Source organism: Beta vulgaris, chromosome 3 (assembly GCF_026745355.1).
Source record: "Beta vulgaris subsp. vulgaris cultivar EL10 chromosome 3, EL10.2, whole genome shotgun sequence".
NCBI classification, from domain to species: domain Eukaryota; kingdom Viridiplantae; phylum Streptophyta; class Magnoliopsida; order Caryophyllales; family Amaranthaceae; genus Beta; species Beta vulgaris.
The window spans coordinates 7,494,161-7,521,486 of record NC_079204.1 but is presented as its reverse complement, the minus strand read 5'-3'; the positions used below and the strand labels follow the sequence as shown (position 1 = coordinate 7,521,486).

Here is a 27,326-nt window from a genome sequence, read left to right as displayed (position 1 = left end):
AATGGCCTTGAAATAGATGTAAAAGCCATCATATGTCCATTTCAAGTCATGGGAGACCTTGGAATAACCTCCCATGTCCCGAGGAGGCATCCTACGACCTCTGGTGCCCGAGCCTTGGGAACGTCCGAAAGCGTGTAATATGATTTACAATGAAGAAATATAAACAATTTATATAAAGCCCATCAAGAACACCCTATAATACTATAGTGAATCTAAATAAGAGAGTGAAGTACTTTATCCTTGATGCGTGCCTCATTGATGTTTAGAACGTCAAGCAAAGTTCCACCACAAGTAGGTCAACACCACAAAGTATGATTAACCCTTAGGTTTGCTAGAACCTTAAAATAACTCTTATGTAATAGTTTTGTGTTTTAATGATTTTGAAAAAAAAATTCTTTCAAAATCTCATTTGCATCTCACGGCTATGTATCTTATGTCCCGCAAGAATTCTCTCCACTCACCCTCCTTATCTCTATTATATAAGGGAAGGGGGGAGCAATGGTGTCCTCTTTTGAAACGCCTTTTTTGCCCTCCCTTCCCTTTCTAAATTACAAAAGGAATGTCAAAATCAAAATCGGCACTCAAAGAAAACTACCGAAAATTAATTTACAACACTCACTCACAAATCACTTAAAAGAAGAAACTTTACAAATCACTCATACAATTGATAAAATCACGTTATAAAAATCATGCAAATTAAATCACTCAAATAATCAGGAAGCTTTATTAAAACTAATTAAAATTAACATAAAAACTAAAATTACTAACCTAGAACGTCAATACATACAAAAACATTTACAAAAATTTACTTACAAATCACTATTCTCAAGAATCATTCACAATTAATGGTGGGCCATGATGAAAAAATAGAGGTGTATTTGTAGTGAATCAGTTAGAAGTTAAACAAGGAAAAAATTATTTACTTTTTTTTTATAGTGTTTCCTATATATAATAAAACGTTTACATATATTTGGACCTATCTTTTTCTATTATATACTAACGATTAATTATTAAGGTAAAAAGGTTTATGTAAATATCATTTAAGAATTAAAGTACAACATATCGATCTCTATTATATAAGGGAAGGGGGGAGCTATGGTGTCCCCGAATGAATAGACTATGTTAACCCCTTCCCATTCTAAATTACAAATTTACTTACAAATCAAAGGGGGCATCAAACAAAAATACCAAAAATATAATTATAACAATCACTCACAAACTACAGCCTATGAAAAAATTGACATGAAATCAAAGTGTCCATTTTCTTTACAATTTATGAATTATTGTACTTAATTCAAAAATCAACTAAAATATTACAATATTAGAAATCATAAATAAATTCAATAAAATTTTTATTTTGTTCATAGAATTTAACTTTCGAAAGTAAAAATAAAAAAAAAATAAAAAGTAATAATGGTGAGAGACTTAAGTGACAAAAACTAAACCAATCAAATTTTGCAACTAAAAACAATTATACTTTGTATGTCTAATGTTCAAATTTCGACTCTTATGCCGAAGAAAATGGAGTTTCTGTTTTGAAAAAAATTCAAGCACGCATCGCGTGCAAAAAATTCTAGTACAATCAAGTATTAGGGGAGGAGTAAATTCTTCTTTCCTTTTTAACAGCCAATCCATGAAGGATTGATTATGCAAAGATCCATATCAATCATATATTGACATTATCAGTCATATCGATAAATAACATGATTGTTGTGATATTTTCCAATCCAATATTGGGAGATATATTTTTCATAAAAGACTATTGGGTATTATCAGATAATATTAGTTTATACCAATTAATCCCAAAATGCATCCCATGATCTCTCGTGCTCAGGATCCGAAAACGTCCAAAAGTGTGTATTAAAATAGTCTAAATTCACTCAAAGTCTCACCCGGTTCGAGAAAATTGAATCCGATCTAAATGCATTCTAAGTAATCCTAGTATAAATAAAAGTGGATCGAATATGGAGAGATGATCGTTAAAATCCATTGTCATTTCCAATCACACATTATTCCATTATTATAAACTTCAAATGAGTTTCAATTATGGGATTATATATAATATAGAGGTAAATTAATATCATCTCCTTAAATTAAATGTTGAGTAGTGAAATCTTCCATGATATTGAGAATCTTCCATTAATTTCGATTGGACTTTGTCCATTTGCAATAAAAGAGGATCGCGGATCCGTGCAAATATCGTTATAACAGTGTAGTATAAATACACATGTTATATACCTTGTAGTAATACAATTAATTGCGATTGCACTTTGTTCATTTTAATTATGCAAGTAAACATTCCTTCCACGCAATTGTAGTATAATCGATTAAAAGCTTCCACAAAATTGTAGTTAATTCAGCAAAACTCTTTTTCTTGTGATAAACCTGTGCTTCCCTGTCTTTTCATAACTTCTGAGGTTCGGTCTTTCTTCTCTATTGATTACTTCTTTGTTTATACTTTTGTGGGTTTCTGTTTACATCTTTACATTTTCTAATCACTCTCATGTCTTCTTTATATTGTCAGTCACATTTTATTTTTGAATTATCCCATTAATTAGTAGTTAGATTAAAATAATAACATCGATCCCTATGTAGTTCTCTTTCCACATACATAAGGGCTTTTTTCATTTATGTTTGGAAAAAATCGTGTGGCATACCATCTCGCTAAATAGATATTTGTGTCATGTTTTTTTTTTTTCATTTTAAATGATCAAAACTCTGATTTTTCACAATTATTATGAATAAGTTTTTTGTCATAACAATACTCGTTTTTCATGTTGATTTGCATAAACCATCGTTTATTTGAAATATAAATAAATTTAAGGAATAATACGTACCATTTTTCTAAAATGAAAATGAGAAATATAATGAGCTAAGAAAATGTTTTTTGTAATGAAATGAATGATAAGTAATCAAGGATGTTAATTTGAGAAGAAAGCTTCAATTTTTTGTGATGTCAAGAAAACGAAAAAAAAAGAGAAGATGGCTCATTTTGAAGCCAAACGAGTAATACAACTAGTATCGAATTTGCTCAGTTTAAGTAGAGTACTATATTCCAAACTAAAAGTCAAATTTCATGTCAAAAACTTTTATATACCAGGTGTATTGTATGTAATACTCTCTCCGTCACATAATATAGTACTAGTTTTTATATGCACGCGATGCGTGCGAAAATATGTAGAAAATTAATTTTTTTAGGGTATGTAGAAAATTAAATTAATTGTTAATTATATCGAATAAATTAGGGATATTTGAATTGTTGATGGCTTGTCTTTGTAATGTCTATTTTTATTTTTTAAATTAATTAGGTAGTTTTCTTTTTTAAAATTTTTTTATTTTTAATTAAAGTAGTTAGAATAGAGATGTAATGAGGGTAAAATGGGGTTTCTAATATTTTGGTGTCCTACCCCTCTTCCCATATAGAATAGAGATTCACTTCTTATTTTTCATAAAAATTAAGGAAAATTGAAGGAGTTTTAGGATTTCAGAAAAACATATATTTGAGTACATGTTTATGTATTTTTGTGTAGGAATTAGTTTTTTTCTTTTTTTCCTTTAAAATAAAATGAATTGAAAGAGCAATAAGTATTCCTTGGAATGGTGTAAAACAATAAATAGAGGCACATATATTAAAAGAAAGGTAGGGGTATTTTGGAAAGTTTTATATAGAAATAATGAAGGATAATTTAGTCCTAGCAAATTGATAAAAAAGAAATAGGTACAACATTTTGGGACACCCAAAAAGAAATACAAGCACTATATTATAGGACGAGTTCACTCATGGTACACCCGGGTGTACGATGAGCATGGTACACCCAGGGGTATTTTGGTAATAAATTAGAACTTCAGGTGCTCATTTGACACCAAATTTGCTCATATGGGCATTTTGCTCATTTACTCATTTGCTCATATGGGCATTTTGCTCATCATTTGCTCATTTTGTAATAAAAGTGTTTGCTCATTTTCTTAAATGAGTAGAAATATTTGTTCATTTGCTCATTTATTCATTTTGTTCATTTGCTCATTTGCTCATTCGCTCATTTTGCTCATTTGGAGAAAATAGTCTTGGGTGTACCATGAGCATGGTACACCCAGGAGTACTATAAATATTCTCATTATAGGACGAAGGGAGTAATATACTTTAATCATATTAAAATTACATAAAAGTCGTCCTTTTTTGACATTGATTTTCATATACTTGGGAGTGGGGGAAAAGGTAAGGTAATCTCACCCTAAAAGTGCCTCAAATGAGGTTAAATCCCTCACATCAAATTTGTCCGACACAAATCTTACAACTAGACCAAGTGCCACACAGTATACCATTTGGCTCAATTAGGCCTACTATAGAACATAGCCGATATAGACAATGTACCCATTGCATACAATACCTACCGAAGGCTAAATTTTCAACACATTTTACACTCGTACACGTTCGTGCTTATGCACACACAACATAAAAATGAAAAGAAGATACCCGGGGGCCGGGGTTTAGCATAGAAATCAGGGAAAAGAGTAGACATGTGTTGAAGCACACTCCTAAGATATAAAGATATCGAGTTTAAATCCAGTAGAGTTAGTAAATAACTCTACCATATAGAGTTTAACAAATCATAGCCATTGATTTTAAAATCAATGATTTATATATTCTTTCCGAACCCAAAGATATCTAGTACTAGTAACAGATTTGTTTACTGTTATGGCCATATTTTATATGACGCCAACTGTCCGACGTCCGATGTTGACAAGCGATACCCGACGCCACTAAACTGGTCTGATAACACCAAGGACAACACGCCAAGTCAAGGTTATTGTAACAACTCCTATAATCAAGCAACATATTACTAGTGCTTCTTAAAATTAGGCACTGTCTAACAGCATATAGAGAAGTAGTTTAAATGTATATGCATTATCAACTTGGTCCACATTCATTGGAAGACCAAGTCATGGGAGTTGCAACCATATGATTCTCAAATATTGCATCAAAATCTCTCCGTCATTTCTGTTTGCTTTACTCCAAAACATTTTGACGTACTAGTAAGTAGTAATTACCTATTTTTTTTGCAGGATTATCACATCACACATACAACGCCAAAGATGAATTCTCTTCCACTAAAAATCAGTTCCACCTTCTGTATTCTCATTACTCTCTTCATCTCAATCAAATGTTCGAGTTCATTAGCACGTCAAGAAGAACAAGATTTAGTGACAAAAGTGTGCAAACAAACACACTACTTTGACTTATGCATGTCAATCTTATATCCAGACTCACGAAAGTATACAACTGATACTAAAGGCCTTGCAAAGATTGTAATGCAGAAAGATTTGACAGTCTCTAAAGAAATTCTTGATGCAGTCTTAAGTTTGGCTCATGACAAAGGAAAATCGCGGTATGTAAGAGAGAAATGCAGCAAGTGTTATGATAATTACAAGACAATTGTTGTCACTCTTCTTCCATATGCTACAAAATCTCTTGATTTTGGTAAAAAAGATGATGCAATACGAGTTCTTAAGTATACAGCATATTATGCTAAGGCTTGTGATGATGAATTTTTAAAGAAGGGTATGAAACGACCATTTGAAAATATGAGTGTGCATGATATGTCTATACTTGTTGCAGACATTGTCAAGCTCATAACTTAATTTTTTTTATATTGGCTGTATTTTAGTAGTTCTCGTGTTCTACTACGGCTTGTGACTAATAAATTGGCCAATTGGGACATTGTGACTAATAAAAATGCAGTTCAGTTTTAACTTTTAAGCTCGTTTTGTGCTCACTTGTGTTCTCACATTTTGTTCCCATATACAAACAATTTGTAGGCTCCGTTTGGTAGGGCGTAAAACGTTTTCCTGGAAAACTCTTTTCCTCTATTTTCAGTTTTACATTGTTTGGTTGGCAAAGGAGTGTAAAACCATTTTCCCTTGGAGTAAAATTATACTCCCAATGATGGAAAACCATTTTCCCTTCAAAATGAAGGGAAAACTGTTTTCCCCTATTCCTTTCACTACCTCCTTACTTTCCCTTTCATATTTCTTTCATTTTCATTATTTTTCTTACATAAAACCAAACAACGGAAAACTAATTTTGGAATTGTGTTTTCCATTGTAAATTATTTTCCATGAAAATCATTTTACACTGAAAATGTTTTACGCCCTACCAAACGGAGCCGTAATGACACCAGTAATCTGTGCAGTAAAATTTTATCTTAATCTTGACAGGGAGCAATGGTAGCAACGAAATGCCTTGGAATAGAGTCCGGATCTTCTAGAGACTAGAGTTTTAGTGAAACTCTACAAGATAGAGTTGTATCTAAGCCATATATTTTAAGAGCTTTGGGGAAAAAATTGTTGGCTCAGATTTTGGAATTTTTAAAGTTGGTAAAACTTGCTCAAAGATTTGTGATCTGGGATTAGATTTATCGGCTTTTCGATCTTCATCTTCTTGTTTGAGAACCCCAAATTTTGTTTTGAGATTGTCTCTTTTAAATTGCATAATATTGCGTGATTGAAATTGATGATGTTTTGGAGGTTTAGAGATCAAAATGATGGAGGAAGAAAGAGGAGAATAAGGTGCACAAAAAGGCATTCAATAGGGATATTAATTATGCTTTCAAGGGTGGTGGATGGTTACTCCTGAAAGAGAGTAAGATGGTATGCTATTTTCTTTGAACTATCATGCATTGAGAAAATGTTAATGGAGATCTCTCTGCAACCATTTTTTTAGTTACCATTCTTCGTCATTTGATTCTGTCGACTTTTCATTCCATAGCTTGAACCAAATAAGCACTAAAAGATTATTCCTAATCAAACATGAATAAAGATAAATGATTGAGGTAATATTATTCCAAATAAAACACACTCTTAATTCTACTCAACTGCATAAATTGCACTTAACAATATCTGCTAAGATGATTCCTAGAACCTGGCCATTAACACTCAAAAGAACCTAGGTTTTATTTACTTCATTGACTTAAAATCAGTTCTAGCTCCTTACCAATATCTGTTTCTTGTTCCTCGCTACAAAAATGGTTTAAAACTTAACGTTTTATACCCAAGATTTCAAAATACTTATAGGCATGGGTTTTTCTAAAAGCAACATGAGCCAACAAATTTGGTTGCACACCACTCACCCAAAAAAAAAAAAAAGTAGACTAGAAATGAACGAGACAGCAAAACTAATTTATCATGCAAGGTGTATTATCTACACAAAACAAAGTTCTACAAAATGGATAATATAGTGCATATTGACTAGAAATTGTCTTAACTCACTAAAAACTCAACCGATGTTGCTTGTCACACCCAAAGAACCAATTCCACATAGAATTGTGAAGTCAAAGAATCTTATAAGCAAGGACATATTTCATCTATGCAGTTTATCCTTTTTTTATTTAGGCCATGTTTGGTAAATGACTTTTTCATTGACTTTTGGCTTTTGGCTTTTTAATTTGGTCAAACAGCCAAAAAAAGTGTTTGGTTATTGGCTTTTTGGTTGGCTGAAAAGCTGGCTTTTAGGCCAAAATGAAAAAGCTGCCTGGAGCAGCTTTTTGGATTGGCTTTTGGCTTGTTGGCCCACAAACTCTCTAATAAACCGCCAACAACCACACTTAATTTTGCCAAATACTTTTGCAAACAGCTAGCTTAAACAACCAACTTAAAAAGCCAATACATACCGTCAATGCTTCCAACCAGTCAAGCAAACCAACTAAACCAGCCAAAAGCCAATAGCCAATAGCCAACCGCGGATTGCCAAACAACCCCTCAATGAAAATATTGCCAATCAAAATCTTGGACCTGAGCATCTAATGGGCTTACAAAGTAGAAACCCACCCGGCACATCGAGAACCATCTCACTTTCAAAAACCTCCACACACTATCTTCTTCTTATTTCATCTTCTCCTTCCTCTTCAACTCTCTGCTTCTCTGCGCGAAAATTTAACAATGTCGGCGATGATGCAGCCATAGATAATCCTTCTAAAATAAGACACAGACACATCTCAAGGTAAAGCTCAACTAATCAGCAACTTATATGTGTGCTCTGCCATCGTCGATGTTGTGCGCTTATCATCATCCGTCTCTTTAAATTTGGATATTTTCTTCCTTCATTTCTCAATTTCTCAATCATCATCAGACATCAGTCGCTTTTCCTTTCTGAGTTTTTTTTTTTTTTAAAAAAAATTTCTCGATTTCCAGCATCAATTGAAGTTACTCGTGGAGGAAAGGATTTTTTAGACGATGCCAAAAAATTGAAGGTTTGTTTACTAATTTTACTATATATTGCAAGTTATAAGATTTAAAGTTTGTAGTTCAGTGTTAAATATTTCATTAAGAATCAACTTAATTCACTAATATGCAAGCTCAAATAAAAAAATTCAGATTTTTGGGGTTCAGTGCCACTGAATTCATTGCAATTGCCATGAATTGTCCAAATTTTGTGGATTAGTAATGTGGTTGGTGCTGCTATTGGAGATTTTTGTTCAGCATTTTTTTTGTTGTTGTTGTGTGTGTGCGTGTTTCTCTATTTTTCTTCCTTTTGCAATGTTTGCAAATTAGTTCCTATGTAATGGAGTATGATATGCATCATGCTCCCAAAGGCACATACAGTTGGTGGTGCACAAATATAGAGTGCATGAAACAGAATATATCCCAATGTCCCATCTTCATTTACAATAAAAGAACATAGTAGCATGAAAAGGGAACATGGAGATGTGATGGAAGAACCTTAACCATGAGCATATTGCTCGTCGTGCAATGTTGAGTTGCCTTTGTAGCACTTCATTTTTCCATATTCCATTTATTATGTTATCTTCAAAATCTTCTATATTAATTTGATTGATTTTTTTCTAATAAGTGAACTAGGTTGATGTGCTCATTAGTTTATGTGATTGATAATTTTTGTGTGTGTGTGTGTGTGTTGATGCTAGTTTTGGTCAATCTACAGGTTGTATACCGCTGGTTTTGGCTAGTTGATGAAGGTCCGGTTTTTTATTAAAATTGGATACACTTATGGGTTGAACTTGGTGCTTGAGAGAAAGATTACTAGATTTTTCAGCTCTGTCAATTTGGCATTGACTCCCTTAAGTTCTTCTGAGGATGATACTTTGCTTCCTGATGATTTACATCACCTTCCAGCTAATTTAGAGTGTGATTCTGCGGAACAGACAGGTAAATCTTATGCTGCTAGAAACTGTGCCACAGAGGCTCTTACTTCTTGCAGTATCACAAAACCTTATGCTACTAGGAACTATGTTGCACATGAGTTTACATTTCATGGTTCCATGGCACCCACATATGAGGAACTGGGTGATGCTGAGATGGAAGTAATAAAGTCAGTGCTGGAAGTGCAGGAATTGGGTTTTGCATATGGGGTTAATGTAGAAGAAGAAGATATAATAAGGGTGTTGAATGTTCTTTACTATGAAGGTGGAAGTGCTGCACTTTCCTTGCGTTTCTTCATGTGGTCAGAATTTAGTCTAGGATTGAAGCATACAGTAAGAGCTGTTTGTACATTGATTCATATTTTGGTTCTTGGAAACATGTGTCATAGAGCAGTTGATCTAATCACTTCTCTCATTCGTGGTTATCCACAACAGGTACAACCTCGTCAGTTAATAGAAGTCCTCCAACAATTGTGTGTAGGAAGTGTACTGCAAGTGATTTATAGCATGCTTGTTAGATGTTATATTATGGAAGACATGATTGGAGAAGCTTTCGAAGCAATATGTTTGATGAAGGAAGTTGGTCTCTTTCCATCGGTTGGGGTTTGTAATTCACTCATCAATTTCCTTTTGGGGCATAATCTAGAAGATTTAGCCTGGGGCTTTTTGGAAGAAATGCAGGGCCGACGCTTGGTCAGCACAACCACTATGAGCTTGTTCATCCATTACTATTGCCACAAAGACAATCTTAAATGTGGATGGAAATTATTGATGGACATGAGACACTATGGCATTCAACCTGATGTCATCGCTTATACCACTTTCATTCATTTTCTTTGTAAGTTGTCCTATATAAAGGAAGCTACTTGTTTTCTCTACAAAATGATTGAGATGGGAATATCTCCAGATTCAGTATTGCTGGCTTCAATAATTGATGGTTATTGTAAAGTGGCACGACCAGGAGATGCCATATGTGTGATCAAAAATTTTGATGTTCAGCCCAATACTTTTGTGTATAACAGCTTCATTTCAAAGTTGTCCAAAGATGGTGATATGGAACAAGCTTTCACCCTTTTCCAAGAGATGACAAACTTGGGGATTTTTCCTGATTGTTTTAGCTACACCACCATGATTGATGGATACTGTAAAGCAAGTATCAGAAGAAAAGCTCTAGAATACCTGGGCAGGATGTTGAAGGATGGCATTGAACCATCTGTTACTACTTACTCTATACTAATTGCAAGTTACTGCAGGAGTGGGGACATGGAAACTGCTTGGCATCTAGTCCAAAAAATGATCAGAAAAGGCTTGGTATTGGATACTGCTGTGTATAACACCTTAATTGATGGATATAGTAATAAAGGTGAAGTACACAAGGGTTTAGAGCTATTGGACCATATGAAATCTTCTGGAGTTATTCCTGATTCTGTTACATATAACACAATCATACATGGTTTAGTCGTGAGTGGATTTTTGCTCAAAGCCAATGATCTTCTAGAAGAGCTTACCAGAAAGGGCTTTTACCCTGATGTTGTAACATTCACCAATATTATAGCTGGTTATGCAAACAGGAGGCAGTTTAAAGAGGCTTTTTCTGTATGGTCCTTCATGAGTGAGAAAAATATCAGACCTGATGTGATTACATGCAATGCTCTAATTACGGGGTATTGTAGGGCACGTCGCATGGATGAAGCTAGTACTTTGTTCTACAAAATGCTTGGTGCAGGCTTGGTTCCTGATATTATACTGTACAACACCCTCATTCATGGATTTTGTAGAGCTGGTAATATTGAAGAGGCGTGCCATCTGATAAATTTGATGGTTAAAAATAATATTAGTCCAAATGATGTGACTTATAGGGCACTTGTCCTTGGGTATGAGAAGCAAGGCATGAGAGATCCCATGGAAATTGCAGCTCACAAGCTGGAACTTCTACTGCAGCAACATGGTATAAATGCTGATATTTGATCACTTTTATTGTTTTTGACTAGTAATGGCATCCTGGAGGTCAGAAACAATTCCTTTGACCTTTGGGCAACTGGGATTACCTGACGGTATATCTTCCATGAGAAAATGGTTTAGAATTTCAGGTATGCAACTCTTTGTTACCCATGCTTTTGTGCATATCTAATTTCGTTTGCATTTGAATTGTCTTTGTCAGATTTGTATCCTCTGGCTCCTCGTAGCAATCATATCTCAGGCTTTACTGTTGTTATTGCTTTATAAATGTGCTCTTAACACTCTTAAAATTATTTTGATTGCTTATTTTCCTCAATGCCTGTTACTTAAAAAGTATCCAATCTTTGTGAATGTTTGCCTCGCGAACCATTAACAATTAATGAGGGCTGATTAACCCAGTGCTGTAGCATTGTAACTGTAAATCCTCCAACATATAAGGAACATTAATTAAATCAACAGATCCTTAAGTACGTGAAAAATCATTTTAATATAATTTTTCCATAGTACTATCAAATTCTGGGAAAGTTCATCATTTTTAATCTTTTTGGCAGGTTTGTGCCTCTCCAAACTTCTATACCAACAGTTGAAATCACTGTATTATATACTACTATCTTCTATTCAGCCTTCCTGGTACCTGTTTTCAGGACATGGAATTGGTGCCAAAGATTGACCCTTGATAATCAATGTTTGTTGGTCTCAACTCACATCAGATTTCCTGGTAATTTTTTTATTTCTCATGTTTGATGTTGGCTTGATTTTGCTCCATTTCTTTGTCTATTGTTGCTATAAATGGTTTATTTCCTTCCCATTTATGATATTATTTTTGAGATCTCTCTGTCACCCTTCTTTCCAACAGTAGCATTCCGTCTTTGCTTTGACCACTTTTCAGTCCCCCCTATTCTTCACATTTAATCCCAAATCTGTATTATCAGTGCTAGGTTTTTTTTCGTCATAAACAGCTATCCTCTGATAAGTATTAACTACTAATTTAGGAACTAACAGGATAGCAAGATAGATTAGAGCAGCTAAACTGCTGGCAACAGTTGAAATTGGCAACCAACTAGTCGGTTTCTCAAATGCTGAAAACTCTCATATATCTGATCACCAATGGCAGAAGGATCGAAATAAGAGATAGAATCAGTTGGAACCAAGTTACGAGATTTGCATCCTTTGCAGGAAGCTCTCTGTATCAGAGGATAAGGAGCAGCTGGTCTCTTTGGCTGCAAATTTAAAATTTCCTTGTTGACAAAAGCCCAGATTGATGCTTTCATCTTTTTGAGGAAAAAATTGAATGAAGAGAGAAAAGTTAAACTAGTGTGTATTGATTCGGGGTAATGCCAAAGCTCGGTCATAGGTCATAAAAACATTGAAGTTCAAGAATGTCCGAGTTGATGACATTATTGAACAGCAAACTGTTGTTTGTAGTAAGTATTAAAAATGTGCTCTGAAGTAAATGTGTTCGCCATGTATTAGTAATATGGCGCAGTTCAGCCTAATCTCAGATTTGTTTGCAGGTCAGTAGCACATTCTAGTAGAGAGGGAAGCGGCAGTGGCAAAAAGATGTTTGAACATGGAGTTTTTCAGGATGTTCATGTTTACAGGGCTAGGGACTTAGACAAGGAATATCTACCTGATGGATGTGAAGCTTATATGGAACTGAGAGCAGGTATATACAATGAGACTATCAAGTCTGTAGCTATCCTGAATGGAATTATGCCCTTTATGCACCCAAACATAAATTTGAGGTGAAAAGTTGATTACAGAGGAAAGCATGAAGTTTCCCTTGGTAGGATCATCTTTGATATTGAACAAATCTCAGCATCCGTTATCTGGATTAGTGATGGTGCATAAATCTCTGTATCACCTGCAGCTTCTGGTAATAATGCTGATGATTACCCCATGTATGTTGGTTCAATTGCATCCTAAGTTATGTAAACTTTGGAGATCACTCGTTAAGGACCAGAAATTTTTCTGATGGAAGTAATTTAAATTCACAAGGTAATGAAGGTTATCCTTAGTAGCCATTTGAAGAACCACTGTTGTTGATAGTGGAAGAAAGCAACAACCAAGTTTATGGAAGGTGTGTTGTTTTTCTTTACAATATGCTCCCTGGAGGTCTGATAACAAGCACACAAGTTTTAGGTGCTATGATCTCTTTAAGCAGGTTGTTCTTGACAACAACTCAAGAAAATAGTTTTTGCAGGCTGGATTCATGTGAAATACTGAAATCTGTGTAGAAGCCGGGTACAATGTCTTGATTGGACCCAAAGATGACTGCGGCTTGTAATTATACGCCTACCTGAAAGGACACCATGTATTAAACATAAAATTGCGTGTCTTAGAACTTAAGAAGCTCACAGCCTCTTTCCTATGAAATTGATAAATGGTCAAGCAAGAACTGATGCTTACTTTGTAGTTCAATATGGTAAGCTATCGGTTGGAACTAATAATATAGCAGTAATGTTGGCAGGTTTTTAATACATTTCGGAATACATGTTGGATGTACAAAGTACAATGTGGAATTTTAGAAAGTTTAAGGCAAAGTTTTTAGCTTCAAATGTTATACAATGGTATGATCAGATATGGCTGCCAAAGACAGAATATAGATGGAGACTTGAGAGCTAATTTGGAAAGATTACAGAAGTTTGGAGAGATCCAAGAGCTACTGCAATTTTTAAGGCATTTTGTTTTGTTGGTGTTGTAGTAATAAAGTTGTACTTACCAAGTAGAGCGGCGGTGTTTGTGATTGGCTTGGTTTAGTGAGGCACCCAAAGCTCTTTAGTAGTTTTTATTCGTATCATTTACATAGATAATTACATGTAATAATCAGGCTGAATAACTCGTGTTAATGTTGCTAATTATTCATGATTGCTGCCTTTGGTCTTGTTGTGTGCATAAAAGTCCGATATGCGGGCATTTGTTCGTATAAGAAGGAAAAGGTTTTTTTCATTCTTTAAAGGATTATTTAGCTGTTAGCACCCTTTGGAAAACTATTTTCCACTCTTCACAAACCAAACAAAGGAAAATGGGAAAAATCGTTTTTATGAGAAAATGTTTTCCCATTCAAATACTCTCAATTTCCTGAGATTGCATTATGCTTTCTGGACTGATGAGGATGAAACAAATGAAGTATTGCATAATAAGTCTGACACGCAGATGAAATTCTTCTTGCTTTTTGCCTATTAAGATAGATGAAATTCATTTAGTTCACATCTAATACAACTCGAAAGTGGCCTTCTGATATTTGAATGTGTTCACTTAATCCAAGGTGTGCTAATAGAAGCCATATGTGAGTTAGCAGCTCGCCGCCTTGAGAAAGTTGCTGGGCATGGTAATTTGATCTGCACTGATTTGCAGCATATGCTAGCATCTCCACCCATACTCCAGCTATAACTTGCCATTTCCATTCTTTATTATTATTCAACAGTTTGGCCAGTCGACAAGCATCAAATAACACAGATTTGCTCCGATCTCCTTTGATATCGCTAGGCCTGATCTTGGTTTTTATATTGAGCAACCTCCGGCAAGCTGTTTTATCATCTTTTATGGATCTTTCTTCAATAAAATCTCTGGCTTCAGCACACGTATCCTGGTATCGTATCTGGCCAATTCCATTCGGTAACATGAGTGGACGCTTCACTAGTAGGTACAACATGTAATTCGACAATAGCCTACTGACTTCACATTCAACAGAGGGAGGAATGTAAGCTTCCTGTTCTGTATAATAACATAACTCAGTTGCGATATGCCACAAGAGAATACTGTGATCTAATTCTTTTTCAATGCTCCAGCAAATGTCTTGAAACTGATATTGTTCCAGTGTCCACGCACCTCTGTATGAGCAAAATCTCCTGCCTTGTCTTGAATCTGAGGCCTCCTCTAGAAGCAGTTCAAATATGTATCGTTTAAGATAATCTGGAATTCTTGATGCGCAGGGTGCTCGAGTCTTTACTTTAAGTTTGTGATACATATAGCTGGGGAGTGAGTACAAGGATTTGGGTGGCTTTTGTTTAAAGCAGTGAGCTATGAGACTGTACTGTACCATGAGGTTAGACCATTTCTTGTTGCTGGTTGTGAATTTGAAGCATGATATGAATTCATACAAAAGCTTTTTCAGTGGCTTCCCTTGATTACCATCCAACCAAATAACTGCCCAATCTGAGGACAGCCACACAAGAGTTGAAAGGATCTCAAGGGTTGAGGCTCCGAGCAACAAAAGGTAAGTAATAATGACATCAATTTGGTGGGAACCAGTTTTTTTAGACATATAGAAGGTTGCCAAGGTCAAACATGTGGAGAACAAAGTGATAGCCCGAAGTAGCCTACCGAAACGAGTGGAGAGCAAGGAGAACTTTGTATAGAGGGAATCAAACACGAAGGCAAGCTCAACTTGAATAACATCAAATGCTTTCTTCCACCCATTGTGAAGGAAAAATGACTTGCTTTTCTCAACTTCTTGGAAGCTCAGGATGAGGTCTGCAAAAAGGCGTTTGTAGGTCTTGACATAGGCATATGCTGTTTTCACAATTACCGCTGCTTCAGAAACGCAAATTACGATCATTAGCAGCCTGTGTACCCCTGGCTCCATTGATGATCAAATCTAAGCTAGGCACTACTACTTTAGGGTCTTTAAGTTTATTCCATTTGGGTTTGTACCCTTCAGTTTCTCTCAAATGGTATTCTTCCATAAACTTAGCATAATTAGGACCAGGATCTGGCCTAGGAAGGAGGGCATTTCTAAAATGCACGGTGCTTGCAGATCTTAAGGCCCATGTCCTTTCCCCATATTTGATAATCCCACTCACAAACAACGGAATTGCTACATAATTTAGCTCAGTGGGTTTTAAAGATTTGACAAATACATAAGCTGCAACACCTGTTTGGACTACAAGGCCCAAAAAATGGCGCAGCCAAAGTGCATTATCTTCCATGGAATAAGCAGTAATAGTGTCAGGACCACCAAGGTGCAACAAAAGAATAGGTGCCCACAATGCCTTAAGTACTCGTCCTGAGTCGGATGTTGTCTCGCCTTGATCATTTGACAGAATGCCAAGTGACAGATTTGCAACTGAGTCTGCAGACAAGTATGCTAGCCAAAGTGTATATCGGATTCTTTTCCTTGGGTCATGCTTCCGCTGCTTTCCCAAGCTGATCAGCATTATTTGCATACTAAGGCTCACTAGAACCAGTGTTCTCATTTCCCATTCATTCCAGAGCTTCATCCAACTATCTGGAAATATCTCCATCATTCTTCTCTCTCCCATATATAAGATCCCACTGCTCAATGCTGTATTTAGACAAAATTTTGCACGTTCAATCAGCCCTTTCCTAACTTCAGAATTTCATTGATTCTTTATTGAGATTATTCGATCAAGTAAAGCCCAACAACACACAAAATCAATACAGGACTTCTAACATAATGTTACATTGTTGGAGTATATTTTAGCTAGTAGTAAGAGATGATGTAAACAAAAGAAGTTTATTCAAAATTCATTAGCTTGTAATAATCATTTTTGACGCAATGTAGAATCAAGAAGCTTCACTCTCAATCTTATATATCTTACATTGTTCATTAACATGGACTGCTCTATCATAATGCATATTATTTAGATGATATTTGACATGCTTATACAAGTAACTAAATCAGTGTGTTCATCCAGAAATAAGAAAGTACTAACCTGTGGCAGCCATTCATAAACTTCAGGAATTCGGACCGATGTTTGAAGATGGAAATGGACTTTTGAAAAAGTGGAAGACGTTTTAAGGTAATGGTACTTCTTCAGACAAAAACACTTTTTTTAGCTATTCCTTAAGCTCTGCATACCACTTTGTTGAAGAAACTAGGAGAACTAATTTCTTGCTTACACACTCAGCAAGTACACTGATATTGAACAATATGAATGCTCAAATTCAGGTAAGACTGAATACGTTTTTAGGTCAATGATTTAGTGTATTTTCTTTTCTAATACACCTATAGTTGTTTTATCTAGTTGTTTATTTTTCAAGTGTACAAAGAGTCTCAAAAGACAATGCCTGTAGTCCATAGACAGTATTCGATTGAGAATCATGTGAGAGCCCAATGGTTGGAGCTCTCACCTTCCAACCTCAAGGTCGGAGTTCGATTCTCATCAACCTCATATTTAGGGTGTTTGTGTGGATTTATGCTTCTGGGTATACCCAATTTCCAGTCTATGAAAGTTTTCTTATGGATTGGGATCCCCTTTTTACCCCCTAGCTCATGAGGACTGAGTCTGCTTGGGTCAGTAAATTACAGAATAAATAAATAAAAAAGACAGAATTCGATTTCAAATTTTACGTATCATCCCAAGACTTTGCCAGCTAATGGCATCCACTTGTTTTATTTTTTAAATGGCACATTTTCTTATTTAATTCTACCACTTAACAACTACATTTATATTAACATTTTAAAATTTGGAGCCGCCTCATTATTATATTTAATATTAATCATGCCTTTGGACCTTTAACGGTCACTAATGGCCAACCTGATGATAAACAGGTTATTTAGTCAAGTGCATAGACTTATCTCCTAATAGAATATGGCTTAATCTTTACCTTTTTCTCCTTCTTTATGTATTAATATACTATTAATGAGTATATTGTTATAATCTTATTACGAAATCCAAGAAAGTAGGCACCCGTTAAGAATCTATAATTGCTTGTGCTGCAAGTTGGGATGATAACTAATACTCCCTCCGTCCCAATTTAGTTGTTATTATTACTCCGTAGTACAGTATAATCTTCTTTAGTACTATCAAAAATTTGGAATGATTCATCATTTTCAAATTTTGTGACAGGTTTTTCCTGATTCCTTTTCCAAACTTCAATACCAACAGTTTCAAGTCACTGTAAACATGGTGCTAAAAGTTTATCCTTGACTATAGTTGCTGGGTGGTTTTTGCTCACATCAGGTTTCCTGGTAAATTTATTTTGTTTCTCATATATGTTGTTGGCTTGATTCTATTAATTGTTGTTCTGAATGGTTGATTTGGTTCCCATGATATGACGACTACTCCCTTCGTTCTTTATTAATCGCAACATTACCTTTAGTTATAATTTTCATAGTAGTTGCTACATATCCATTTTTGGTAATATGTTATCTCAATCTCTCTATATCACATGAATCCCCCTTTTTATCTATTTACGTCTCTCGTATTCCTTGATATGTGTATCTCCTCTACATGTAGCGATTAATAAAGTTTTATTTTCCTAGTTTGTTGCTTTTATTCAACACTAGAACCCCATCTTTGCTTTGATCACCTTCCAAAACCGCCTTCTTAATTTATCTCCAATCTGCTATATATCAGTGCCAGATTGCTCTTTATATCTGATTCTATAGAGTCTTTTGATTAGTATTAGCTACAAATTAGGAACTAAAGGCGAAATAAAATAAGATTAGAGCAGCTATAAATGATGGCAGCAGTTGAAGTTGACAATCAAGTAGGTGAGGTTTCTGAAACGTTGGAAAGTCTCATAGATTTGATAACTGAGGAATCACCATTGACACGAGGAATGGAAGAAGAGATAGAAGCAGTTGCACCCGAGTTACGAGCTTTGCAAACTCTGGTGGAAGCTGCAGAATCAGATAATGATGATGAGGAGGAGGAGCTGATCTTGTTGGCTGCGAGTATAAAGGAACTTTCTTTGTTGGCAAAAACCCAGATTGGTGCTTTTATCTTGTCAAGGGAGAAACAGATGAAGAGGGGAAAGTTACACAAGTGTATATACATTCTGGGTGATGCCAAAGCTCGGTCAGAATTCATGAAAATATTGAAGGTGATAAAAGTTCGAGTTCGTGACATTATCGAACAGTTGAAGAGACTGATGACAGATGCTGAATCATCATCATCACATGAGGAGGCAGAGCACCATCTGCAGGCAATTTCTCAAGGTAATAATGTGATTGGCCGTGAGCAAGACATTGCACGAGTGCGGACTCACCTTTCATCAGGCTTTGTCCGTCAAACTTTTGATTCAGATGTACCATTAACTTCAGAAAGTGGTAGAACTTCTTCTGGTCTATCTGACAACACCCAGACGCTAATTCAACATATTGGGAAATACTTTGGTCTTTCTGTTAGCTCCCCTGGTTTTCGGCAGCAGGTTCGTCTTTCTGCTGTTTCCATTGTGGGCAGTGAGGGAGTAGGAAAAACAACCATGGCATCTTTGATATATAAAGATGCTTACGTTTCTCGTATCTTCTCTTCTCGTGTGTGGGTGACAGTACCACACGAGTTTCAACCCGAAGAACTCCTCAGCAACATAGCCAAACAGGTTATTACAGTGGGCTCTGATGAACCTGACAAGACATGGAGCTTGGCTATGTTAAGAGAGAGTATCCACTTCTCCTTAACTGAAAGGCCTTATCTTATAGTGTTAGACAATGTACAGACACCTGAAGTCTGGAGATTGCTGCGCCAAGTATTGCCAAACACTGGTCACAGTAAAGTTCTCATCACTACTCGGGTTGCAGAGGTTGCCACAGAAGCCAGCTCAAGTTCAGGTTCTATCCACCATCTACAGGAGCTGGCACCACCAACCAGCTGGCGGCTCTTTTGCACCATTCTTGGAGATACAGCTGATGAATTGCAGCCATTGGCTCGAGAGATTGTAGAAAATTGCAGGGGAATCCCACTCCTAATCCTAGAGACTGGCGGCATTTTGTCCTGGGAAGCCAAGACTGTTGAGCGCTGGTCCACATTGCTTTCTGAGCTCCAACAAAAAGGTTCCTTGAAACATTTGGTTGCTGATGCTTTGCCATCATATCTCAAGAAATGTCTCTACTCTCTTCTTCTTTATGACAAGGATTTTGAGGTCCCAACAAGGAGAATAACTGCATTGTGGATAGCTGAGGGACTGGTGCAGCCAAAACCTGGCAATGAAGATGAGCCTTTAGAGGCTATAGCAAAGGAGTACCTCCTTTATCTGAAAAGTTATTTTGTTATAGAGGTATTAAAGAATAAGTCCAATGGAGAAATCAAAACATGTCGCTTACGCCCTGCAATCAGAAGTTTGTTGATTGTAAAAGCTAAGGCAAACAATTTCTTTTATGATCATATCAAAAAAAGAATTCGTAGGCTTGCCCATCATCCTCAAAGAAACACCAACAATGGTGAGGGTGCTGATGATTGGTCCTTGTATAGATATAATGAGAACCAAACGCATGGTTCTTCTACATCTTATTGCTTTAAATACCTGCGTACTTTCTCTTCCTCTGATCCTCGAGAGGGACCAGGGCCAGGAGAACACATAAAGTACTTTCTTCATAGAGGCATCAAGATGGGAGGCTGTAAACGGCTGAGGGTGTTGGATCTTGAAGGTGTCTTTCGTCCTATACTACCTGAGGTTTTGCTCAAGGAGCTAAAACAGCTTCGATATGTAAGCCTGAGAAGAACCTATGCAGAAGTGCTCCCAGCGTCAGTTGGGTCTTTGCAGAAGCTTCAGACGTTGGATCTGAAACATACTTGCATCAGTATGGTGCCTATTTCCATATGGAAGTTGAAAGAACTCCGACACTTGTACCTAGGTGAAAGCTACCGTACTAGATTGCCATCTCATCCTTCCGTGATAATATCCTTGAACAACCTTCAGACGCTGTCTGGTGGATATATGGATGATCAGACTCTTATAGAAAATGAGTTAGGTAGCTTAAAAAGCCTGAGAAAATTAGCATTGACATGTCAGATGTCAATGGAAAAGCATAAGGAATTAGGAGATTGGATAGTGAAGTTGACAGACCTCAAGACTCTGAGGTTACGATCAATTGATGAGATGATTGAACCTTCTCGGCTCTATATTGAGCGTCTCTCAGGCCTTAACAAGCTTAACAGTCTATATCTCTTTGGAGGAATAACTCAAAGCATATTATCTACATTCCCTGATAGCCTTACTGAAATTACCTTGTCTTTATCCAAGTTAGAGGAGGACCCTATGCCTGTACTTGGGAGCCTCTCAAACCTGAAAAGTCTCTCTTTGCTCTCTGATTCCTATATAGGGAGCAGCCTGACCTGCCTTACGTCGAGCTTTCCTGTGCTTCGTTTCCTAAAACTCTGGAAGTTGACGGAATTAGAGAAATGGATTGTGGATGAAAGAGCTCTGCCTGTCATTGAAGCAATTGAGATTAGGTCCTGCAGGAAGTTGAAGTTTATTACCCAGCGAATGGAGTACTTGACGTCCTTTCAATGAGCTACGATTATTGTTATCATTACTTGTACCTCAAGAGTAAAGATGCAAATTTACATTTGTATTATGATTTGTAGAATGACCTCATTCTATCTCAAGTTTCAACAATCTTCCCATGATAAACTCTCTTAAGGCGTCAATTGATTTGTTCAAATACATATGCTTTTACATTCTTGCATGTTATTTGTTCCTCTCCACTGTCCAATCACTCCAAAACCATCCAAGAAATTACTATTCTTGCTCAGCTAAGCCCTACTTTAAGCGTGATTATTTTAGAAAAAAGCTCCATTTTTCTAACGAAAGCTGCTCTTCAAGGCAGCTTCTTCATCTTTCTCTCTTTGTTGCGAGAAATTTTCTCTTATTATGCCTATATTTGACAAGTTTCGCACCCATCCTACGACTATTATTAGGTTCTAATAAACATATTAGAGCTTTCTTATCAATTTCTTACCTCCCAGGACTTTAAGACTGAAGTGAATGGTTGAATCATACATACATGTATAAAGTATAAATTTTAGTAATCTAGATTTGCACACGAAGGTTTCAAAGTTCCAACTTGTTATTTTAATTTTTTTACATCCATATTTGTATAAGTGCACTTTTCAATTACTTTAGTTAATAAGGGGCACATAAATTAGATATTAGGCCATGTGAGTATTGACATATATGGGTGACCATGAAAATGAAGGAAGAACAATATATGGAGTATTTAATGGGTTTTGTTCTTTTTGTTTTATGAAGTGAAGTTCCTAACAAGCCTAATCTCATATTTTACTTGTAGGTCAGTAGCTAAATTGAATAAAAGCTATCATTACATTAATCAGCTGTTGACACAAAACCAGCTTCTAGTAAAGAGGGAAGCAGCAGTGGCAAAAATATGAACGAACGTGGACTTCTAAATATTCATGTTTACAGGGCTAGGGACTTGGGCAAGGAATATGTATCTAATGGATGTGACACTTATGTAGAACTAAGACTAGGAAATCACATTGAGACTACCAAGTCTAGAGCCAGTCCTGAATGGAATCAAGCTTTTACATATTCAAAACATAAAATTCAAGCTCCTACCGTGGAATTTGAGGTGAAAAGTCGAGTATGGAAAAAAGCAAGACGTGATGTTTCCCTTGGTAGAATTATCTTCAACCTTGAATATATCTCAACATCAGCTACTCCCTTGTCACCACATTGGTACAGGCTGCAAGATAGGAAAGGTGATAAGGTGACTGCAGAACTTCTGGTGGCTATCTGGATTAATGATGTTACACAAATGTCTGTCTCACCTACAGATGCTGGTAATAGTACTGAAAAGTACCTCATTAGTAGTAGTAGTATTAGTAGTAGTAGTGATCAATCAGTCGGAGGTGAGTATTTGTTACCTAACTTTTGGTATGTTAGGGTCAATGTAATTGAAGCTCATGACTTGTTAGTACAATTGCAGCCTAAGTTATATGTACTTGCCATGCTCGGAAATCAGTCTTTAAGGACCAAACATTTTTCTGATGGAAGTACTTCAAATCCACAATGGAAGGAAGAATTACTCTTTGTAGCCAGTGAGCCGTTTGAAGAACCATTGGTTTTGACAGTGGAAGAAAGACTTGGAAAGGGAAGCAACAACCAAGTTTGTGGAAGGTGTGTTATTCCTTTACCATATATTCCCCGAATGTCTAATGATGAGCACACAAGTGGTAGGTGGTATGATCTCTCTAAACAGGTTGTTCCTGAGGATGACTTTGAGAAGAAAACTGTTTTCGCAGGCAGGATTCATGTGACAATTTGTGTGGAAGCTGGGTACCATGTCTTGCTTGGACCCAAAGGCGACTGTTGCTCATGTGATTATATGCCACCTGAAAGGACACCGTGTATTGGAACCATGGAATTGCATGTCATAGAAGCTCATGGCCTCCTGCCAATGAAAAAGATAAATGGTCAAGCAAGAGCTGATGCTTACTGTGTAGTTCAATATGGTAAGAAATGGGTTCGAACAAAGACTATTTTCGATAGCTTGAATCCCAAATGGAATGAGCAGTATTGTTGGCAGGTATTTGATCCATGTACCATTGTTACTATTGGTTTATTTGATGATAGTTGTATTCAGGATAACCAGGGATTTAAGGATTCCAAATTTGGGAAAGTAAGGATTCAACTTTCTACCCTTCGTGCCAACCAGCAGAAGAAGGTTGAGCTCAACTATCCAATCTTATACTTATCTCCTTCAGGGTTGAAGAAGATGGGTGAAATTAAGTTAGCTGTAAGACTCACTTATTCTTCCTGGCTTACTATGTTGTCTTTATATTCACAGCCATTGTTACCAATAAAACATTACCTTGATCCATTAGAGGATGAACAGCAGATTTTCTACCTGCAGTACTCAATCACAGATATAATCTCAAGGTGGTTCGACCAATCAGAGCCAAGATTAAGGAGAGAAATTGTGGAATACATGTTGGATGTAGAGAGTAAAATGTACAGTTTGAGAAAGTTGAAGGCAAAATATGCCTTATCTTTAAATGTTCTTCAACTTTATGATCAGACATGTAATTGGAAGAATCCCTTAGCTACCCTTTGGATTCATGTTCTTCTCATTACTTTGCTGCTTTCTCCTAAGTTACTACCAACTGCCATCTTTCTTTCACTTTCTTTAGTTGCCATTCTGAACTATCAACGTAGAACCCAGCAACATACTGAAATGGACCTTCATCCATCTCTTGTCGATATAGATTCAGACGAGTTAGATGAAGAGTTTGACACATTTCCCACTTCCAGACGATCTGACACAGTGAAAATGAGGTATGATCGTCTCAGGAATATCGCTGCAAAAATTCAGAATGGAGGTGCAGACTTGGCAGCTAATTTGGAGAGACTACAGAATCTGGTTTTGTGGAGAGATCCAAGAGCTACTGCAATTTTTATGGCATTTTGTTTGATTTCTGTTGTGGTATTGTATCTTGTACCATTTAGAGTGGTGTTGTTTGTGACTGGCTTGTATTTGGTAAGGCACCCAAAGCTCTTTAGGGTCCCTTTATTCCCTGTCAATTTCTTTGCAAGGTTACCAACCATGACAGACATGATGCTTTAGTAGTTTTACTTGTATCTTTTACATCATCAACTACTTGTTCACTTTGCTAATTCATGTTCACTTTGCTAATTCATGTTCACCATGACTGGCTTCTGTTGTGGTATTGTATCTTGTACCAACCATGACCTTTTTTAAATTAGCTTGAGCAATTCATGTTCACTTTGCTAATTATTCATTGATAGAGAATAATATTAGGACACTATCTTCTCATTGTCTTAGGATATACTACTTTGTATTGTTTCCTTACTATGTTAGGACTCGGATTTTGCAAACATATATATTGATCAATACACAACACTCCAAACTCAAGGAGTTTTACACAATTTAACATCCATGATTGTTGCTACCTTTGTTCTTGTTATATAGCCTCTTAAAAATTCATTCTATATTTTCTTTTGAAGGAATATAGAATGTTTCTTATCTAATTGCATGATATGTAATTTACTTAGCTTTTTATATGATTTTGTGTCACGCTTTGTAATATTATTTATTGAAATGTATTAAAAAAATATATACCAAGATAATCTAATACAAATTTTATTATATTTTTGGAGGTACATTTACACAACTTCTTAAAAATGTCAAGACTAATGGGTGCCAATGTCGACTGATGGTGGCTTTCGAAAAAAAGAAGAAGTATATTTACACAAAATGAACAAAGAAAGAAACATCACTATTCACTACATGCATGTACACTGTACGGTATAGAATAGATGCATTAATAATCAAATTGATTAAATGTTACTATGATAGGTTTACAAGCCTAACAAGTCCAACACAAGATTGAGTTGGAGGACATATAGGTCTTGTTTTTTTGGACTGAATTGGGTTGAACTGAGTTGAAATTAACTGAACTGAATAAAAATTGTGAGATGAAACTAACTGACCTATACTGAAATTGAGTGAACTGAACTGAACTGAACTGAAATTAATTGAACTGAACTGAACTGAAAATAAATCCAAAAGAGCATTGATCATAGTGGGTCTTGATCTGGTTAGGTTGAAACTACAAACTGAAGCCTGAAGGCAAAGAGAGGCGGGAAAAGTAGAGTTTGGAAATCACATGGAGGCATGGGCCTAAGTCATGATTCACTTGCCTTATACTTCTTTTGAGACTTGGGCCCAAAAAGAAACTTTGCTTAATCTTTCTCATGTGATGGACTCATACTTGTGTTGGTGATTTTTGTGGAATCAGGGCTTCTACGTGAAACTGAATTATGCCTAAGATTGTTGAGCTAAAGTAAAGGTTTGATTTGATTTTCTTCTCTAAATCAAATGTCACCCTCCTCCTCTTTATTAGAAAATAATATAATTGTGCAGTACATATACCCGCTTAAGCATATAATTTGATTTGAATTGGAAGTCCTAATTTCAATTTTTTCAAAAAAAACTCCAATTATAAAAACTTCGATTTGTACAAACTCTGATTTTCGAAATTAAAACTTAAATACTACCTTAAGTGGCTAAAATTGACAAAAAAAAAATAAAACTTTGTATTGTAACGAAATTTAATCCAAAACCCTTAATACATATTTTGACGATTGATTTAAAGAAATTTGACAAATTGTCTTTGAAGTTGAATGAAAGGTTTTAGTTGTAGAAGTGAAAGATGTATGAAAATAGGGGGGGGGAAATAATATAGACCCCGCTAAATAAAAAAAATGGATGGACTCGTTTGCAAGTAGCAAAACCAATAATTGAGGAAAATGAATGTAGTCAAATCAAATATAAAAAAAGAAACATCCTTGATACCACGTGGGGATGTGAACTTGTAGTTTGGATATTGTGTACAAATTTGAATCACGATCCCACATGGGAAAATTAAAATACGTCCTTTTTAGTTCACATATTGATAATCATCTATTTATTATAGGTGGGTAGCGTTAATAAATGCATCCACAGATGTGGAAGAAAGTGAGTATATTATCAAGTACTATCTTTATATCTGAAACTAGAATTGTAATCACAATAAATTAGAGTGATGAAACAAATAGGTTGTGGTCCCGTTTTGCTTTTTGGTGATATATTTGTATAAGCACCATAATAATGGCTAAATAGGAGAATTACTGAATACCAACCTTTTGTTAACACTACTATGGCATTAGTTTTATATATATGTACATAATTTTTTAATCTTCTTGCGCAGCTCAGAACAATGGAGACATCAAATAAGATGTCTAAAGTAACTTATTGCACAAGGTCTCAAAAAGAATAGTCAAAACAAACTAAAAAATTGATCAAAATCAAAATATTTTTCGCTTTTCATCTCACAAGATTTGCTTATAATTCATTAAAAAAATTATTTTAGATGTATCATAAATTATAATATCGAATATTTTTCTTTTTAAAATATGTTATTTTGGATTTGTAGACGTAATTATTCACATTATTGCATGACTACCAAAATTTCAAAATATGTTGTGTAGTTGCATGTATCCACATCGATATCATCGTGCATGTTTAGCTTTTATTCACATTGATCAATTTATATCTCTTATATTAATTTGATGCACTTGAGATTGTTTTCCTTTTATTTGTGCTCAAATTTACTTTCAAATGTTCTTTTGTAAATCAACGTCATAACTGATAAGATCTTTGTTGACCTGCTTCATATTTATGCAAGTACTATTTCAGTAATGTCTTTATTGAAGAATTGTCGTAAAAGACCTTGTTTGTTGCAATTTCTATGAAATTTTTTACATATATTTTGCTCTTTTTAACAAAACAAATCATATGACTCTTATAATCAAAATACCTAAAAAGTTTGATTCTCATTTGTTTTTTCCCCTTCCTTTTTACATGTGAAACTCACGCAAGTTTAGATTTTTTTCCGGAATCAAACAGACAAAGAGGAAGGGTCAATGACCCAAAGTTTGACTATCTGGTTTAAATCCGGTAATAAGGTGATATATTAATTAAAAATCGTGTTTTTCTACAAA

The 27,326-nt window shown here is 35.5% G+C and overlaps 5 protein-coding genes across 6 annotated transcripts; 4 read left to right on the top strand and 1 right to left on the bottom strand.

Moving 5' to 3' along the window:
- The first annotated feature begins 5,094 nt into the window (after positions 1–5,094).
- On the top strand, positions 5,095–5,640 carry LOC109134542 (cell wall / vacuolar inhibitor of fructosidase 2). The gene has a single exon (XM_019248309.2). The coding sequence runs from the start codon at positions 5,095–5,097 to the stop codon at positions 5,638–5,640; it is 546 nt and encodes a 181-aa protein (XP_019103854.2).
- A 3,323-nt stretch (positions 5,641–8,963) lies between these two features.
- Positions 8,964–11,120, top strand: LOC125491506 (pentatricopeptide repeat-containing protein At2g19280). The gene has a single exon (XM_048640122.1). It carries the CDS (start codon positions 8,964–8,966, stop codon positions 11,118–11,120), a length of 2,157 nt encoding a protein of 718 aa, XP_048496079.1.
- A 47-nt stretch (positions 11,121–11,167) lies between these two features.
- LOC104888480 (disease susceptibility protein LOV1) lies at positions 11,168–21,325 on the top strand. Of its 2 annotated transcripts, none has more exons than XM_048640967.1 (3): positions 11,168–11,242; positions 11,756–11,829; positions 16,816–21,325. In XM_048640967.1, the coding sequence occupies exon 3, from the start codon at positions 18,540–18,542 to the stop codon at positions 21,312–21,314; it is 2,775 nt and encodes a 924-aa protein (XP_048496924.1). In that variant the 5' UTR covers positions 11,168–11,242; positions 11,756–11,829; positions 16,816–18,539; the 3' UTR covers positions 21,315–21,325. The 2 variants fall into 2 exon arrangements, with proteins under 2 accessions (XP_048496924.1, XP_048496923.1); XM_048640966.1 differs by lacking the exon at positions 11,168–11,242 and having other exon boundaries at positions 11,663–11,829; positions 16,816–16,876; positions 17,927–21,325.
- On the bottom strand, positions 14,199–16,931 carry LOC104888479 (uncharacterized). The gene is made up of 2 exons (XM_010673470.4): positions 16,790–16,931; positions 14,199–16,398 (listed from the first exon to the last, which is right to left on the bottom strand). The coding sequence occupies exons 1-2, from the start codon at positions 16,800–16,802 to the stop codon at positions 15,650–15,652; spliced, it is 762 nt and encodes a 253-aa protein (XP_010671772.2). The 5' UTR covers positions 16,803–16,931; the 3' UTR covers positions 14,199–15,649.
- Positions 21,326–22,188: 863 nt separating the features above from the next.
- Positions 22,189–24,387, top strand: LOC104888478 (FT-interacting protein 3). The gene has a single exon (XM_010673467.3). It carries the CDS (start codon positions 22,189–22,191, stop codon positions 24,385–24,387), a length of 2,199 nt encoding a protein of 732 aa, XP_010671769.2.
- Positions 24,388–27,326: the final 2,939 nt, after the last annotated feature.

What these genes read in the sequence shown, in the direction of transcription:
- LOC109134542 (XM_019248309.2), top strand. Translation starts at nt 5,095, where the DNA reads ATGAATTCTCTTCCACTAAAAATCAGTTCCACCTTCTGTATTCTCATT.
- LOC125491506 (XM_048640122.1), top strand. Translation starts at nt 8,964, where the DNA reads ATGAAGGTCCGGTTTTTTATTAAAATTGGATACACTTATGGGTTGAAC.
- LOC104888480 (XM_048640967.1), top strand. Translation starts at nt 18,540, where the DNA reads ATGATGGCAGCAGTTGAAGTTGACAATCAAGTAGGTGAGGTTTCTGAA.
- LOC104888478 (XM_010673467.3), top strand. Translation starts at nt 22,189, where the DNA reads ATGAACGAACGTGGACTTCTAAATATTCATGTTTACAGGGCTAGGGAC.